Below are 17,842 nucleotides of genomic sequence, written 5' to 3' on the forward strand. Positions count from 1 at the left end.
TGGGGACAAGGGGCCCTGAGCCTGTCTAGGCAGCGGCCTGAGGGTGGGCCAGGTGGGCACAATGCCAGTGGGGATGGGCCACTGCAGTGGGGGAAGCTCGAAGCCCACAGCCCCCAGGACACACCCTGACTCCTCTGCCTCCCATAGGCCCAGCCAGGGTCCACCTTACAGGATTGCCCTTCCACTGCTCAGCGTCTGGGGTGCTGTGTGCCAGCTTCTAGGAGAGGCTCAAGGGGAGTGGGGGTAGACAGTCACTGCCACGTCAGGCACGAAGATGCGGGTGAGGCTAGTTTTCTTTTAAACACAAGCTGACAATGACCTAAGAAGGCTAGTTGTCAGGTGGAACTTTCCAGAACATGCAGCACAGGGACAACCCAGAGACCCCCCGTGTCATGTTTCGTCCCAGGAGCACTGTTCTCCCTTTGTGGTAGGATGTGGTGCTGTGCAGGACCAGGGGAAGCGGGGGCCTGGGAGCTTGGTCCTGACCCCTCCTGAGCCCAGGGCCCCACTGTCTCGCCTGTCAAACTGGGGAAACGGACCAGAGGAGGCGGCAGTGGCCAGGGACCCAGGCTCTCTTGTGACCCACTGCCCAGCTCCAGGCCCCAAGTGTGCAGAGGGGTAGTGGCTGGACAGGGACAGGCCAGGTCTCCCTGCCCTGGGCCATGAGTGGACAGTTTCTCCAGGTCCCCAGACAAAGGGCTAGGCCAGCAGGTAGGGTCCAGAATCTGCCGAGTGCTCTAGTCCCTCTGCCCTGGGTTAATGAGGGTGCAAAGCACAGGCACCCCAGGGGCTGGGCGGGTCGTCAGCACAGGTGAGGTGGGGCCTCGACGGGACCCCCCTCCAGCTGCTGCTCCGAGCCCCTGACATCTTGGACAGCGGCGTGGTGGCCCGGGCAGCACTCTGACCTAGTCTCCGCAGGATGGACAACGGGGAGGCCTGCTTCATCCTCAGCAGCCGGAACGAGGTGGATCGCACGGCCGCAGTGAGTGCTCCAGCCCTGGGGGAGTCCGCCCGCAGCTGTGCCCGCACGTGCCCCTCCTCCCAGCGGGCTGCTGCCGCCACCCCAGAGCACGCCCTCCCCCCCCCCCAGGACCACCAGACCATCCTGCGCGCCTGGGCTGTCAAGGACTTTGCCCCCAACTGCCCCCTCTACGTCCAGATCCTCAAGCCCGAGAACAAATTTCACGTCAAGTTCGCAGGTAATTCAGGGTCCACGTAGGCACACCAGGGGCATGTGCACCTTGGAAGGCTGAGTACCCAGAGCGCACGGAGCACAGGACGCATGAGGACGGACGCTGGGTGGGGAGGTGCAGCCCAGGCGGGTCCTGCAGGGGGGTGAGTCCCGAGGGCTGGCGCCAGGGCCTGAGCTCGTCTGTGAAGGGCTCCTGGCGGAGAGCCTGTCAGGCTGGGAGAACACAGAAGCACCAGGAGAGTGGGGAGGCTCCCTGGGTGGGTGCTGGCAACAAGGGGGCCCTGGGGAGGCACTGGGTGGGGGCATCTGCAGGGGCTCCAGGCCTGGGCGGGCCACCGGACCCTCCTGCCTGCAGACCACGTGGTGTGCGAAGAGGAGTGCAAGTTTGCCATGCTGGCCCTGAACTGCATCTGCCCGGCCACGTCCACCCTCGTCACCCTGCTGGTGCACACGTCCCGCGGCCAGTGAGTGCCGGGCCCCCAAGGCCCCAGAGCGGGGGCGGGGCACAGGGGCCCTGGACACCATGGGGGCGGGGCACACAGCAGGCAAACGTGTGCAAGAGGCCGCAGGGGTGCAGGCCGGGCTGGGAGCTGAGGGCCAGGTGCGGGCCGGGACAGCCCTGGGGTTTGCGGGACAAGCTGGTTTGGTCCTCGGCACCTCAGTGAGGGTTCCGGGCAGATTCAGGATGGGGAAGGGGTACCATCTTTTACGGGGAAGGGGTACCGTCTTCTATCTGGGGAGACTGGGCTGGGGGGCTGGGCACCCTAGACATGGCTCCTTGGGGGACTGGGTAGCCCTAGGACAGGGACCAGGCCAGGGAGGGAGACCCCAGATGGGCTCGGAAGAGGACCCACAGGCCCCTGAGACCAGTCTTGGCCCCCACTGTACGGCTTTCCAAAACTGGGCCCCCAGGCCCAGACAGGCAGGGCGGCCGTCCCTGGCCTCCATCCGTCCAGCAGAAGTAGAGATGGGTGTGGCGGGGCTCTGGCGGCCCCCATGGTGACCCCTGCCACCCGCCTGTGCAGGGAGGGCCAGGAGTCCCCAGAGCAGTGGCAGCGCATGTATGGGCGTTGCTCGGGCAACGAGGTGTACCACGTGCGCACCGGTGACAGCAAGTTCTTCCGGGAGTACCAGGGCAAGAGCTTCAGCTTCGCGGCCTTCCACGCACACAAGAAGTACGGCCGTTGGTGGGCGGGCAGCCTGGGGCCTTTGGGTCAAGAGGGTGGAGGGCTGGGCCCTGGGGGTGCCACATGAGGTCCCTGCAGGCCAGCCTCCAAGAAGCCCAGGAGAGCGGCCAGGCCGTGCACCCAGAGGCTCCCGGGGGCCAGAGGGGTGCCCTTCGAGCCACCTGCTGCTCCCAGGTACGGCGTGTGCCTCATCGGGCTGAAGCGGGAGGACGACCGGAACATCCTGCTGAACCCGGGGCCCCGGCACATCCTGGCTGCATCCGACACCTGCTTCTACATCAACATCACCAAGGAAGAGAACTCGGCCTTCATCTTCAGGCAGGAGGAGAAGCACCACAGGAGAAGCCGTGCGGGGCCGGGCCTGAGCGAGGGGCCCTCCCACCTGCCAGTGCACAGCATCCTCGCCTCCGTGGGTGAGGCCCGCAGCCCGGCTCCTCGGGGCCCGTGTCGGCATCTGCCTCCAAGTGCCTTGCCCCCGCTGAGGCTGCCCTGCACCAGGGACCCTGGGAGCCTGTGTCCAGCCCCACCCTGGGACCCAGCCACCCCCGAGAGCCAGTGGGGGTCTGCCAGCCAAGGTCAGCGCTACGTTTCAGGAACAGTGGCCATGGACCTTCAGAACACGGAGTGCCGGCCGGCACCGAGCAGTGGGGACGGCAAGCTGGTGCCACCCACAGAGAACGGCTCAGGCAGCCGGCGGCCCAGCATCGCACCTGTCCTGGAACTGGCTGACAGCTCAGCCCTGCTGCCCTGTGACCTGCTGAGCGACCCGTCGGAGGACGAGGTGGCTCCGTTGGACGGCGGGGGGCTGTCTGTGGTAGAGTGAGTGCCGTCTGTGGGGACAGATGCTCCTGGCAGGTGGGGAGGAAATGGGCCGCTGGACGGAGGTGCGGGGCTGGCGCTGTGCCTGGCTCTTAGGAAAGGCAGTGTCCCTGTGAGAGCGATACGCCAGGGGAGAGGCGGGGCAGGCTGGTGTGGACACTGGGCTCCCACGGGTGGCAGTCCTGGGTCTTACCCTGTGCTCTGAAATGTGGCTTCCAAACAGCTTCGCAGACCTTTTTGGCAAATGGAACCTCCTGGGGACCCCAACAGGTGCTCCCGAAAGCCGGGCTCTACCCAGGGCGGCTGCCAGAGTGCAGGCCCTGCTGGAGGCCCGGGGAGCAGCCTGCCTGGGAGCCCAGCCTGGCCGGGGGCAGTAAGTGGGTAAGGGGCCAGGGGCCAGCATCTGCCACAGCCGGGTGCTGGGGCTTCAGCAGGGACTGACTGTGCTCCCAGAGCCCCTTAGGGTCATGCCCATGGCCTCCAAGCGTGGCCTAAGCTTGTGTGTGTGTCAGAGTGCTGTGTACGTACCTGTGTGCGTCCACACGTGTCTATGTGTGTGCCTGTTGCATGGCGTCAGCCCAGACCCGCAGGGAACAAGCAGCAGTAGGAGCACAGTCCTCCCCTGACCCGCCCTGCAGGGGCCAAGGGGCTGACCACCGGATCCTGGGCTTGGGGAACAGCAGCCAGGACCCCTCACATGTGGTGTGGGGCAGGGACAGGCCCTCAGGGTCTGCAGCACACGCAGGCCTGCTGGAGGGCCGGGTGGGACCCTGGTGGGCCCAGGCTCAGAGCGCTTCCTGCCACTTGGGTGCTGGGGTGGTCCTGGCTGCTCTGGCTCCTGCCCGGCCCAAAGAAGGCAGGCACTGAGCTGAAGGCTTCCGTCTCCCACCCCAGGTACATGAAGGGCTACCCCCCCAACTCGCCCTACATTGGCAGTTCCCCAACGCTGTGCCACCTTCTGCCCGTGAAAGCCCCCTTCTGCTGCCTGCGGCTGGACAAGGTGGGTGGCATGCAGCCATGGTCTGCTGGACCTCGTGTCCTGATCTGGTTGCAAACTTAGGAAAAGCTGCCAGAACAGGCCTGGAGTCCAGGAAATGGACCCTGGCTTGCAGCCCACAACTCGCCCATTTGCACCTGCCCTGGTCCTCCCCGGATGGTGTCCCTGCCGCTTTCGAAGGGGTGCAGCCTCCGTGCCGACGTGTGCGAGCTCCCTGACAGCGAGGTCAGCCCCCACTGCCCTTCACAGCCCCGTGCCCGTCAAGGGCAGTCCTGGGAGCTCTCTGCACTTCGTGGCCTCCCTCATTCTGGAAGGTTCTCCAACGTCCCCTTGGGGCTCTTGGCCTTGGAGTTTTTAAGCTCGGGGATTGGGCGGGCTTGTGGGTGTGCGTTTGGGCTGTAACGCCGGAGACAAGGTGCATCCCTCAAGAGGCACAGACGTCGGTCTGCCCCGTCCCTGGTGGGCTAGCGGGACCATGGGGCACAGTGGCACACCTAGGTCGCTCCGCCGCTGGAAGCACTGTTTTTGCCTCTGTGGTGAGGCATTTGTGGGCGACGCATGAGAGCAGGTGAACGGACCACTCTGCATCCACTCCCCACTGCTCATCCCGGCCCGCAGATGGCTTGAGGAGGTGTCTCCCCTCCTGCACCCCCGATTTCATCGTCGCGTAGATTGGTGTGGCCCGCACAGCCTTCCATCCCAAGGGGGGGACCCTCGGTTGCTGTGGGGTCGCTCACTCCAGATCGTTACTGACAACACTCGAGCTTTCCGGTTTGGGGGGACCTCAGGCCGCGGCCAGGGCCTCCTGACGCGTCCCGTCATCCTTCAAGCACAGCCGTGCTTTCGAACTCAGTGTTCCACCGCAGCTTGTATTTGTCCTGCTCTGGGGCCAGAACCCACCCTCCTCCAAGGAGCCCTGATTCCTCTCAGAGGAGAGTGACGTTTAGAACCCAGAACCGGGCTCTTGGGCCCCCTGCTGCAGGGCGCCATAGTGCCTGGGCCTCCCAGTGGACAGAGCCCCAAAACATGCACACACGTGCACACCATGTTCTGTTTGCTTCTGCACCGGCTGAAACCTCGTGTTGGCACAGACCCACCTCCCACCCCGACGTGACTGTCCCCTGCCACAGCCCCTGCTCACCGCTCTGCCGTGTATGGCAGGCTGATGTGGTCCGCAGGCCTGGCGCTCCCGGGGGGCTCATGCAGGCCAGGAGAGGACTGGGGCGAGGGGCTGTCCACCCTGCTCCCGGGCGCGCTTGGCGAGGGGTCCCAGGGAGCCAGCCCTGGGTCTGACACGTTTTCCGCAGGGCTGCAAGCACAACAGCTATGAGGACGCCAAGGCCTACGGCTTCAAGAACAAGCTGATCATCGTCTCGGCAGAGACGGCAGGCAATGGGCTGTACAACTTCATCGTGCCACTGCGGGCCTACTACAGGCCCCGCCGGGAGCTCAACCCCATTGTGCTGCTGCTGGACAACAAGTGAGGGCCGGCCCCGCCCAGAACATGCAGGGCTCAGCCACCCTGGGCGGGCCCCAGGGCCCTTGCTGGCCCCTTCCCGCTGCTCCACGACCCCTGCCTGGCTCTGTCTCCCGTGGCCCCGGGCCATGCTGCTTGTCCTACATTTTCCTCCCTCAAGGCCTCTCCTGTCCCAGCTGGCCCCTAAGCCTGTGAGCCCCTAGGAGGCCTGGCAGCCCAGAGCCCAGGGTCTCTGCCTGGGCAAGTTCCCCCACCAGAGCCTCGGTCTCCCCTGGAGTGGAAAAGAGAACAGCCCCACTGGCCTCCAAAGGCCCCCAGGTCTGATGTGCCATGGGCCTGGGGGTCCCTGCTCATAGGCAGGTCCCAGGCTGGGCATGGGGTGGGCGGCAGGGCAGGACAGTGCCTCCAGGACCTGCTGTCTGCACAGGCCTGACCGCCACTTCCTGGAGGCCATCTGCTGCTTCCCCATGGTCTACTACATGGAGGGTTCCGTGGACAAGTAAGGCGCTGGGCCGTGTGGCCTCCTTGCAGAGACCAGGGTGGGAGGGGGCGTCTGCCTTCTCTAAGAGGCTCCCCATGCCCTCCTCCTGGGAGGCCAGGTGGTCGCTCCACAGGGATGGGGGCAGGGCGAGGCGCACCCAAGGGGACCTCCTGGGACCTCTGACCGGGCCCAAGGGGCCCCTGGCCACGTGGCTCTCTCACCCAGCCTGGACAGCCTGCTGCAGTGTGGTGTCATTTACGCCGACAACCTGGTGGTGGTGGACAAGGAGAGCACCATGAGCGCCGAGGAGGACTACATGGCCGACGCCAAGACCATCGTCAATGTGCAGACCATGTTCCGGTGCGGGGGCTCGGGGCGCTCAGCGGGGCAGCTGTGCCGCTGTGCAGGGGCCGCCCTGACCCCTCCCCGCCCATGACCACAGACCCCCTCCCCCAGGCTCTTCCCCAGCCTGAGCATTACCACGGAGCTCACCCACCCCTCCAACATGCGGTTCATGCAGTTCCGAGCCAAGGACAGCTACTCTCTGGCTCTTTCCAAACTGGAGAAGGTGAGCCCCCCTGCCCCCACTCCTGACCGGCTGTGCTGTTGGGGGCCGAGGGGAGTCAGCTGCCGCGGGAGGCTCCTGCTGGAACCCTCAGGAGCACTGCCAGGAGCCGACATAGGTCTCCTGGAGGCAGGTCCAGGCCTGGCTGTGTCTGGGCCGAGGGGACCATGTGTCTGAAACCAGCAGCCCAGGTGACACTGGCCACTCGTTGCCCCCACCCCAGATGCTGCGCTCAACCCCTCACAGACAAGGGACTGGGATCAGAAAGGGGAGGATCTGGCTTGGGTCACACAGCAGACAGTGGGGGAGCTGGCACCAGCCTCTGCCCCTTGCGGCTCCATGCAGGGCCTCAGCCGGGGCTGGGTGAGGAGCCCAGCAGTGTGAGGCCCCACCAGGGGCACAGGCACGGCCAGGGGCATGGCAGCGTGGCCCCTATGAAACCCCAAGTGCATCTGCTGGCACTGACCCCTGCCCAGACCAGTGAGTGCCCCCTCTCCAGTGATGGGGTGAGGCAACCAGGGAGGGGAGGGGAGACCAGGGAGCAGGCGAGTTACTACAGACGTGGCCCCGGCCACCTTGCCACCTGCACGGCTGACCAGGTGGCACAGCAGGAAGATCCCAGAGCTGCCGTCCACCCCAGCCAGGCCTGGCCATCAAACCAGACAGAGGGACAAGTGTGGGGGCTTCATCTGCCTGAACACCTGGTGGACAACAGCGTGCGTCTGCCCAGCAGCCAACTGGGAGGCCCTTGGGGAGCTGGAGCCCCACGTCTGCAGGTGCAGGCAGTCTCCAGGCCCTCAGAGGAGACTGGGGCTGGCCTTGGCCTTAGCAGCCTGAGACCTCAGTTCAGGGCCTGGGGGGGCATTGGGGGCTGTCCTTGGCCTGTACCACTCCTGCCCGCTCCCGCTGGGGGTGCCTCTGGCCCAGCGCCAGCTCCTGGATGCAGCCCACAGGACAGCCTGCTGATGGCTTCTGCGGCCCCAGCGTGCCGGATTCTGTGTCCAGAGGAGTCCTGGGCCCTGGAAGTCCGCCTTGAGTGTGCACAGCCTCCGTTTGACGGCCCTGGACCCAGCCTGTCGCAGGCCCCAAGCCTCTGCCCAAACCTGCATAGGCAAACCCAGAATCGGCCCCCGCTTCCCCCCTGTGGCAGACCTCTCCTGCTGGTGGCTCCTGGCCTGGGGCAGGCACAGGCGTCCCCGTCCAGGGTGGCTCCCTGACACAGGCCTGGGAGGACTCAGTGAGGCGGCATGCGGGGCAGCAGCCCTGGCTCCCCCGGCTGAGGTCCCTGTGGGCGGACACCCTGGGCAGCACCAGGGGTGAGCAGGGCCTGGAGGCCGAGGAGAGAGCCACGTCGGGGGATGATTGGGGCAGGACTCACCTGCCACTGTGGATGCCCGGCCTGCAGGAGGCTCCAAAGGCCCTGGCCAGATGTGGCCAAAGGTCACCGTCAGTGTCTGCCCAGGACATCTGGCTCCTGATGCTTAGATGGGCCAGCAGACGATGGCATCTCCTTGCAGAAGCAGCTGGGCAGCTGGAGACATTTCTTGAAAGAAATTAATAATTTTTATAGAAGCATGCATGTCTTTTATACACATGTTCTACTTCAAGGGACACAGATGTAGAGAAGGGAGAGGGTGGCCTTACCTGGGGAAAAGGCTGGGCTCCACAGCAGCGGAGAGCAGGGCGGGGAACTCCCTGCACAGGTGGCTTGCTGTCATTAGATGTGACTGAGGAGGCGAGGTGGCAGGGACGCTGGAGCACCTGTGGCTCCACGAGAGAAGAGCCCTGCCAACAGTGGAGGGAAGGGGGTGCCGGGGGCAGCCTGGTCTCCATTGTCTCCCCCGAGGGTGTCTCTCCGGAAGATCTCCAAGAACCGAGGCGAGATGAGGGGCTGCCCCTGCCCTGTCCCTGCCCCAGGACCCCGGATCCTTGGTGGTGTCATTGTTCCAACATTCTCATGCATCTGAAAAGTGCTTCTAGCAGGACCTCTGCCTGTGACCAGCTGCCTGGCCTGTCTGCCTCCAGGTCCCACTCTGTCTGCGAGGCCCCTGTTCCCAGGAAGTGTCCCTGCGTCTCACTCGCCTGTAACCTTGAAGCTCTGGTCAAGCCCTCGGGTCCCTCCAGGGCCGGCTGCAGAATTTGGGGTCTGCACAGAATGAAAACATGGGGCCCTTGTTCCAAAACCACAGCTCTGAGAGGTGCTAGGTGCCCCGCACCCCCACCCGGCAGTGTCCCTCAAGCAGTGTGTGCTTTCTTCCGTCTCAGCATTCTTCTGAGTATAAAGGACACTGACGGTTTAACGACTTCGGGCATCTTCTCAATCCTGCTTTCAACGTGCTGTGAGTCCCAGCGCAAACCTGGGAGCATGTCACTTGGGGTCCCTGCAGTCACGCAGTCGCATCCCAGGCTCAGGCCCAGAGCACTGAAGCATGGCACGTGAGCAGCCCCGGTGGCAGAGGACCTCAGGTGGAGGAGACAATGGCCCCAAAGATGTCCGCATCCTTATTGCCAGGCTCCGGGCCAAACATGGGATATGGCCCAAGGGGCTGTGCAGAGGGGATGAAGCCAATGACCTGACAGATGGTGTCCCCGCGGCCAGCCCAGCGCCATCACCAGGGTCCCAGGAGGGTGGCAGGCAGGTCAGAGTGAGACTGAAAGGTGCCACATGGCGGGTCACGAGCATGGAGGAGGGGGCCACTAGCCAGCAGCCGGCCTCTCGAAGCCGGGAACAGCGAAGCAGAGGACCGCCCCTGCTCCCGGTGGTGTGGCCCTGGCGCCCGGGCCCCCGCCGCTGCAGCCCACTCAGACCCCCGACGCCCAGGGCCAAGAGAACAGACTCGTGCTGGGCTGAGCGGCTGAGCCTGTGGGAACGCGTTCCAGCTGCCTCGGTGCCCGTGGAGCACAGGAACGGCGTGATGAGCAGGAGGCGGACGGCCTCACGGGGTCCTGCCACCTCTGCTGCCCCTGTGGATTCTCTTACAAACACAAGTCCAAGGAAAAGTCACTCAGATCATGAAGAACTTGAGGACAGTGACAGCAGAGCGCTACACCAAGCCTGGGCCCCGGCTGATGCCCAGGCCACACACCTGTGGCAGGCCTCGGGTCCCACTGTCTTCCCGTCAGGGCCCCAAACACTTACTCCTGAGCTCTGGGGGCACCATAGTGGGGTCCACAGGCCTGGGGTCAGCATGTGTGCGTGCGCACACGCGTGTGCCCTGGTCACTGGCCTGGGCCGCTGTGGCCCTGGGCACCGGCGAGGCTGAGGCCCCCCTTTCCCACAGAGGGAGCGTGAGAACGGCTCCAACCTGGCCTTCATGTTCCGCCTGCCCTTCGCCGCGGGCCGCGTCTTCAGCATCAGCATGCTGGACACGCTGCTCTATCAGGTCAGTGGTGATGGGAGCTGACACCCGGCCTACCTCCGAGCATCCCTCCTGGGTCCTGGGGAGGCTGAGACTGGGTGGCTCTCCTCCAGCCACCCCCAGGCTTCCCCCAGAAGGGTGGGGGCCTGAGCCCTTCGACCTCACGCACCTGAATCGCCTGGGCCAGGGAGCTTCTGGCTTTCACCTGCTAGTCGTGGCAGCTTTGTGCGCCTGTGTGGGCGGCTGTGGGTGGTGCCGTGCCCCGGCCTCACGGCAGCCTCCCTCCCCCACCAGTCCTTTGTGAAGGACTACATGATCTCCATCACCAGGCTGCTGCTGGGCCTCGACACGACGCCGGGCTCCGGCTACCTCTGTGCGGTAAGTGGCCCGGGCCGGGCCAGGGCAGTGGGCGGGCCACTCCCAGGAGGCCTCTGTCCCTTGCCCATGGGTGAGCCCTGCAGCCAAGGGGTGAGGCAGGCTGCCGCTCAGAGCACCGTGTGTCCCAGATGAAGGTCACTGAGGGCGATTTGTGGATCCGCACATACGGCCGCCTCTTCCAGAAGCTGTGCTCCTCCAGCGCCGAGGTCCCCATCGGCATCTACAGGACTGAGTGCCATGTCTTCTCTGGCTCCGAGGTTCGTGGGGGCCCCGAGGAACTGAGCAGGCCCCCCACTTCCCTGTGTGGCTTTGGGGACTTGGACCTCTGCTGTTGGGCCCTTCTGGGATTAGGTCCACTTGCCCCATACACGGGTGTCCACTTGGGTGGCTGTGAACCCCCAGTCGAGGGGAGTCTTGAGAGCACAGGGTTCCCTGTACCATCCCGAACTGCAGTGGGCAGCCTGCCTGCTGGTGCCAAGCCCACAAGGGGCTCAGGAGTGTCTGGGCGCTGGGGCGAAGCCCCACACCCAGGCTGCCCTAGTCTCCTTTGCAGCCCCATGACCTCAGAGCCCAGGTGAGTGGCCACTTCGAGCTTAACACTGAGGTGTCTTGGTGTGTGCAGAGTCCTGCTTGACCCCACATCCACCGGGTCCCGGGGGCTGCAGGGCCCTGGGCTCTGGGCACCTGCAAGGTCAGGGAGCAAGTCTCTAGCATGTCAGCCATAGTGTGGCCCAGAGTGGGCTCATGGTACCAGCCCCCTGTACGGACAGGAAACAGGCCCAGGCTCCCGCCACGGACCGTGTGCCACCTCCCACCTTGGCCCATCATGGCAGTACACATCCCCACCTCCCAGCTGGTCAGGCCCAACCTCTGGACCCCCAGACCCAGCCTCCCGGCACCGCCCTGATGGGGCCTCTGCATCACCCCCTCCCTGAGCCCTGTGGGCCCACTGAGCCCCTCACAGGTCCTGGTGTTTCCCAGACCACCACACTCCTCACCTCTGCCCTCTCCCGCCCCTACAATGGAGAAACTGAGGCACAGAGAGTGACCCTCCAAAATGCGGCCGTGCAGGGCTCTGAGGTGACCTGGGAAATGAGGGCCCAGAGAGGCTCAGTGGGCTGCCTTCACCCACCCAGCAAATCACGGTGGACCTGCAGCAGGGCTGGGGCTGGGCAGTGTGGGGCCCCCATCAACATAGTCCTGCCATCCCTCACCCCTGTGCCCCTGGCCATCCCAGACCGCAGTGAGCATGGAGGACTTCGAGGACACGCGGGAGGTGAGGGGGCCCTGGGGCGCACGGGCCAGAACCCGCGGAGGCAGCACCTACGGCCCGGGCGTGGCTGGTGGCGAGCTGCGGCGGAAGAGCCTGCAGTGGGCCCGGAGGCGGAGCCGCGGTAGCCCCACAGACGTGGGGAGAGCAGTGGCCACCGAGTGCACCGGCCAGAGGCGGCCCGGCCTGCACCAGCGCTCAGAGCGGCAGGAGCTCTCGGAGCTGGTCCGGAACCGCATGAAGCACCTGGGGCTGCCCACCACCGGCTACGGTAAGGGCCCGGGCACACACGCAGGCGGGACGCTGCAGGGCCTCCTCCTGCCCGCCGGCTCCTCTGCCCACCTTGCTGCTGGGCCCAGCTCCAGGTGCTCCGCGTGGATGTCACAGCCCATCTGCTGGGGGGAGGATGCGGGACCCCCCGAAACTGGCCTGGGCCCCTTTGCAGGGCACTTGCCCCCGTGCTTGGGGCCTCAGGCTCCCATGTGTAAAATAAGGGACTGGTGTGGGCCAAGCTCCGTGTGCAAGGCTCTTGGAGAATCAGGCTGTGGGGTGGGGAGGGCCAGGCCGTGGCTGGGGACAGACTGGCCGCCTCCAGCCAGTCCTGCTGGAATCGAGGGCTCAGGAGCCTGCTCTACTGTCCTAGGGAACAGGACTGTGGCAGGCAGACCCCGAGCCCTCGGGCCACTATCCTCTGGCCCTCTCAGCAGCCAGAGCATAGGGGGAGTGACCCATTTGCTCTGCTTCACAGTGACACCCCCAGATGCCTGTGTTCCACAGCCCATTTTGGCAGCCCCTTTTCTCCGTAGTCTGTTTTGGGGACACATTTGTGGCCTTGACCAACAGCTGGCCTGGAGTGCCCTGGCTGGCCCAGAGAGAAGCTTGGCCCCTCCTGGACTTGCAAGACGCTACCTCTGTTGGGGCTGAAGGGGGCCCAAGCTCCCCGCCACTGCCCGGCCGAGTCCCCCCCGGGGCTGGGGCGAGGCTCTGCCCTGAAGCTGGTGCCTGTTCTCCCCGCCTTGTTTCCTGTCATCTGTCATTTGTCATCTGGGTCAAGAGCCATTGAGCCCCATTTCAAGTGGAATCAGGCAGCCCAGGGTTGTCCCAGTAGCTGCCCAGGGGTCACTCAGGCTGGGCCATCCACTGGCTGTGCACCCTGGTTCCAGAGGAATCTCAGAGGCCAGGGTTTGGGGAACAGGGACCCACACAGCCATCCCAGCCCCATCTCTGCCATGCTGACACTGCAAGATGTACCTCTGTCCCCTCTTGGAGTCCCTACCCAGGTGTCCCTTCCCAGGGTGCACTGATGTCACGGCTCCAAGCAGGGCACCCGGGGTCGTCCAGAGCTCGTAGCCCCACAGCATTAGCAGAGGGAGATTACCAACCCCCAGACTGCAGAGCTGTCATCTGCCCTGCATTACCCTCGGCCTCGGCTCCAGCCTGAGCGTGGCTGAGGAGCCATCAGTGATAGACTGGCCTCCCAGGCAGCCCCGCTGTGGACGGCCTCCCGTGTGCTGCTGGCCACCCCCACTGCAGGCTGCTTGCTGACCCCTCTCTCTCTCTGTTTCTGTCTGTCCCTCTTCCTGTGTGTTCCGTAGAGGATGTAGCAAATTTAACAGCCAGTGATGTCATGAATCGGGTAAACCTGGGATATTTGCAAGGTAATTGTGCTCCGGTGAACTCTGGCTGCCGCAGAAGAGGGCATGGCAACCCTTCACCAGTGGGCAGCCAGGTGCCCACCCACCCGGCCAGGCAGGCAGACAGGAGGATGGGAAAAGGTCCCTGCAGGCAGGGATCTTGTGCTCCCAGGCTGCCCCTTGCAGGGACCTTGATGCCCTCCCTCAATGTCTGCTCGTGGCGAGACTGACCCCAAAAAGGCCTGCTGAGTGCTGGAACCCGGACTGTTTCTGCTCAGCTCTCAGGACTTTTTACCCCGCTCGACACTTAAGACAAGCCATCCATGCCCGCCTTGGCCACACAAGTGGGCCTCCACACCCACCCCAGCCTGCAGCTGGCAGGCAAGAGGTGCCCAAGGACCCTGGGCCCAGCCCACTTTCAGGAAGCACCCAGACCAATGCCAAGCCAGCGCCCTGCGGCCCACACAGCAGGGTGCTCACTGTGGGCCCCCTCAGCCAGGATGGGTGATGTCCCCGTCCAGCTGGGCTGCAGGATGGGGACCCCGCTGCCAGTGGGGACAGAGCTCGCCTGCACCTCACTTCTCATCCTGGGGCTCGGGCACTGCCTGGGCGCCCTGCTCCTTCCAAGAACATGCCCCACAGCCCCAGACCTGCCAGAAGCCCTGGCAGAGGTCAGAGCAGAGCCCAGGCCACAGGATCCCTTTGTTCCCTGGGGGGTTCCATGTTACCTGCATGCCCAGGCCTGAGGGCAGCCCCAGAGATGACAGGTTCTCCTGTGCCCAGGTGGGCATTAGCTCATGTAAGTCTGCTTCTGAGGATGGCCCAGAGTGTCTGGGGCAGACCCAGGCCCTGGAACGGACACCCCCATGGCTCACAGCCAGGGCTGTAGGGAGCAACCCAGCAGGGCTCACGCAGGCCACGCACTCAATCCTATGTGCTTCTCCTTGCCCACAACCCGAGCCTGCACTCCTGGAAGACCCCTGAGCCAGCATGTGAGCCAGCATGGGGCTCCCAGGACCAGATGGCCCCTCCCCACCTGTACCCAGCTGCACCTGTTTCCCACCGACTCCCGGGCAGGTCACCAAGACTCACTGGGTGGTGCCTACTGAGGGCCCCTTGTGTGTGGGTATCTATGAGTGCCTGGACCAAAACCAGAGGAAAGGCTGTTGCGAGGAAGAGGACCTTAAGGGCAGGGTGGCAGGGTGGCCCCCAGGCCCCAACACGCAGACACGAGCTATCAAGAGCACAAGAGTGCACACCCTTCCCTGATCCCAAGGGAGATGCATGTCCACTTTGACTCCAAGAGGAAGAAATAGTGGAGGATATGGCACCCCAGCCACAGGCTCAGCACGAGACTCTGGGGAAGTGGGGTCACCTGGTCTGCAGGGTTAGGCGGGAGGCTAGGTGGGGATGTGGGGGGCACCGCCCTTGGTCATTTGCCAGGAGGGCCAGTGCCATCTCTGCCAGCACCCCAGGCGCCCACCAGAGCACAGTGGTCACAGCTCAGCGTCCTGCGGAAACTGGGGTCAGTGCCTTACGACCAACCACCCCCCCACTCTCAGCCCAGCACCCCCAGAAGCACACAGCCAGGCCTGAGCCCCACACTTAGTTTCAGGAGCACCAGTGGTCTGCCCACCCTGAGGAGAAGTGGGGCCCGGGCCAGGTGGGGAGGGCCCAGCGAGGCAGGCGTGAATGAGGGAAGATGGGCCCCTGGCCCTGCTGATGGCCATGGTAGGGGTGCAGGGTCTTCCAGAACTGGCCCCCTGCACCTGTCATCTGCGGGTGCATGCTCCACGTGCCCACCCTGGAAGTGCATGCCTGGCACAGGCACAGGGCTGGGAGGCACATCTCTACACACCTCTGGCACGGGCCACCCGCTTGGTGGCTGCAGGCTTTGGGAAAAGAGCAAAGAGCGCGTGCCCATCAGGCCGAGCAACCAACCCTCCTGCCGTGGGAGAGGCAGGGCGGTCAGGCCATCCCGTTCCCAGAAATGGACGTGGAGACTGGCACCAGGCGACTGCCCGAGTCCATGCATGTCTGTCACCCCGAGCCCAGCCTGTGCCCCCTGCCTCCCAGGAAGCATGCTTGCTGACCTGCTGCCGTGGGGATCCGACTGGGCTCTGAACTCACCAGCTCAGAGAAACGGGATGCAGCCCCCACCCAGCCTGGCTCTCCAACTGGCAGCTTCCCCAGCTGTGCTGAGAATTCTGTCCATTTCTCAGTGGCCCAACTGGTATTCTCCTGGTGGGAGAGTACAGTACAGAAAAATGAAATGGGAGGAGCTGGGAGCAGAGGCCACCCAGGGCTGGACCCCCTCCAGAGGGCTACCCCCTTGAGGCCAGTCCTGGGTCAGAAGGTGCCTCTAGACATCACCAAATGGGGAAACAGAGGCATGGGGGATTTGTTTCCCTGCCAGTGAACTCGGGTCCACAGCAGGTCCCACACCCCATCCCTGTATTGGCTAGGAGGCCTCCGGGATGATGGGTGTTTCTCCAGGACACGTTCCAGCCCCTGCAGTAGGAGCCGGATGCCAGGCTGCCCCATGAGCAGCCCAGGCCCTGCGTGTGCCAACTGGGCCCCTCCTCTGGGAGGGTGAGCTAGGCGGCCCTCTGTGCTGACGCTTCTAGAGGTTTTGGGAAACTGAGGGCATGAACCCAAAGCAGAGGGGTGAGCAGATGAAGCAGCGCGTGGCCTGCCCAGCACAAGGGCACAGGGTCCGGCTGGGGACTGGGTTGGGGGCATTCCAGGGTGCAGGCACACGTGGGGCACAGGTCTCTGAGGAGGCAGGTGTGCACAGGTATGCTCGGTGACTCTGCTCAGGGCTGACACATCCTGAGACGCTAGCTGCTGGGGCCGAACAAGCCCCTTGGGGGGTGGCCCGTCCGTGCAGGCTAGGGGCTGGGGGCAGGTGTCTGTCATGGGGGACCAGGTCCGGCCGGGTTGTTGAGGACAAGGTGCTCGGGCAGAAATAGCCACAAAGGCTGGTTAGATTCACAGCTGGACGGGCACCCCTGGCTCCTCCAGACCTGGCAGAGCATAGGTGGGCAGGAGCTGAGTGGTGACCACCTCCTGGGGCCCTGTCTCCCTTGCAGATGAGATGAACGATCATCAGAACACCCTCTCCTATGTCCTCATCAACCCCCCGCCCGACACGAGACTGGAACCCAACGACATCGTGTAAGTACCGCAGATGCCTGCTCGTTTCCACTCTCTGGGTAAGGCCGCTGTGCCCTCCACTGGGTGTCTGCCCTAGCCACCCTGGCTTGCTGGCCTCCCTGGGCAGAGGGTGGCACCCAGGGTCCTCGCACCTGCCCACAGGTATCTCATCCGCTCTGACCCCCTGGCCCACGTAGCCAGCAGCTCCCAGAGCCGGGAGAGCAGCTGCAGTAACAAGCTGGCCTCCAGCAGCCCTGAGACGCGTGACGAGACACAGCTCTGAGCCAGCCCTGCACGGAGCCAGCCTCGTGCCCTGCCCCACAACGCTGGCCTAGACTGGCCTGGCCTCGGAGAGGAGCCTCCCCAGGCCTGAGGGGCAAGACTGCCAGGGGCACCGAGGGAAGGTGGCGGGAGAGCCTTTTTAACCTATTTTTACAGATCGATACCATCCATGTCTCTACTCAAATGTACCGCAACTCGTGAGGGGTCTGGCTGAGGAGGAGGAGGCTGCATGGGGAGGGGAGCCTGACCCTGGACACCGCCCTGGGTCCCAGAGGGCGCAGGCCAGAGGAGAGGCCGGGCCTCACGCTTGTGTGCAGACATGCAGAGCTCACAGGGGGGCCGGCATGCTCACGGCACATTCCCCTCCTGTTCACAGGGCTTGCCCACGGCTCTGGGGGTCCCACCTGGCCTTGGGGAGGGTCTGGCCCAGAGCTGGGCCACAAGGGGCTCCGCTGCTGGTGGGTGCTGCTGCAGCACTGTGCGGCCAGCGAGTGAGGGGTCCCAGAAGGAAATGCGAAGAGGGTCTTCCATCTGGGCCAGGATCCCCTTGCAGAGATGGGGGCAGGTGCACAGTCTGGGTGTGTGAGGAGAGAGGGGGCTGCTGCGAGACCCCCAAGAGCCCTGGTGACACGCCGGGGTTCCCACAGCCATGGCTTCTGGAGAAGAACAAGCATACATCCTGGTCCCGTTTTGCGTGAACTTCTGTAGCTGCAGCATTTGTGGGAGTCAGGCGAGGGATGCTGCATTCTGGGGCCCCTTTGGAACCCTTTTAACACCTGAACCAAAGCACAATTTGGCCAATGGGCTGGCTGGTGGCCCATGTCTGGATTGGAGAGATTTTCTCCTTAGCCAGGGAGGGACTCTGGGCAGCTGGCTGCTGCCACTGGGGCTTCCTTTGTGGCAGGTTTTACAGTCATGGCTGGAACTTCTATTAAATGGTTGCATTCTGAAAACACAAGGATCCGTTAAAAGGCATTCCCTCCATGTCTTCACACTCCAGGCCTGGGCCTGCCCCTCCCAGACACCCGTTTTCAAGGGTTAGAAA

At 64.5% G+C, this 17,842-nt stretch overlaps 1 protein-coding gene across 1 annotated transcript in view; it reads left to right on the forward strand.

Moving 5' to 3' along the window:
* The window catches only part of KCNT1 (potassium sodium-activated channel subfamily T member 1), a 54,641-nt gene extending 36,886 nt beyond the window's left edge, over positions 1-17,755 (forward strand). The window contains exons 15-32 of the mRNA XM_073221460.1: positions 919-982; positions 1,091-1,199; positions 1,548-1,656; positions 2,218-2,367; positions 2,554-2,792; positions 2,973-3,198; positions 4,093-4,198; positions 5,503-5,675; positions 6,100-6,171; positions 6,379-6,513; positions 6,610-6,721; positions 10,000-10,101; positions 10,372-10,455; positions 10,584-10,712; positions 11,693-11,996; positions 13,321-13,383; positions 16,452-16,536; positions 16,678-17,755. Of these exons, the coding sequence (XP_073077561.1) occupies positions 919-982; positions 1,091-1,199; positions 1,548-1,656; positions 2,218-2,367; positions 2,554-2,792; positions 2,973-3,198; positions 4,093-4,198; positions 5,503-5,675; positions 6,100-6,171; positions 6,379-6,513; positions 6,610-6,721; positions 10,000-10,101; positions 10,372-10,455; positions 10,584-10,712; positions 11,693-11,996; positions 13,321-13,383; positions 16,452-16,536; positions 16,678-16,798 (2,383 nt within the window). The 3' untranslated portion in view covers positions 16,799-17,755. The remainder of the gene's footprint in view (positions 1-918; positions 983-1,090; positions 1,200-1,547; positions 1,657-2,217; positions 2,368-2,553; positions 2,793-2,972; positions 3,199-4,092; positions 4,199-5,502; positions 5,676-6,099; positions 6,172-6,378; positions 6,514-6,609; positions 6,722-9,999; positions 10,102-10,371; positions 10,456-10,583; positions 10,713-11,692; positions 11,997-13,320; positions 13,384-16,451; positions 16,537-16,677) is intronic.
* The last annotated feature ends 87 nt before the right edge of the window (positions 17,756-17,842 follow it).

Source organism: Manis javanica, chromosome 2, assembly GCF_040802235.1.
Source record: "Manis javanica isolate MJ-LG chromosome 2, MJ_LKY, whole genome shotgun sequence".
Classification (NCBI taxonomy): Eukaryota; Metazoa; Chordata; class Mammalia; order Pholidota; family Manidae; genus Manis; species Manis javanica.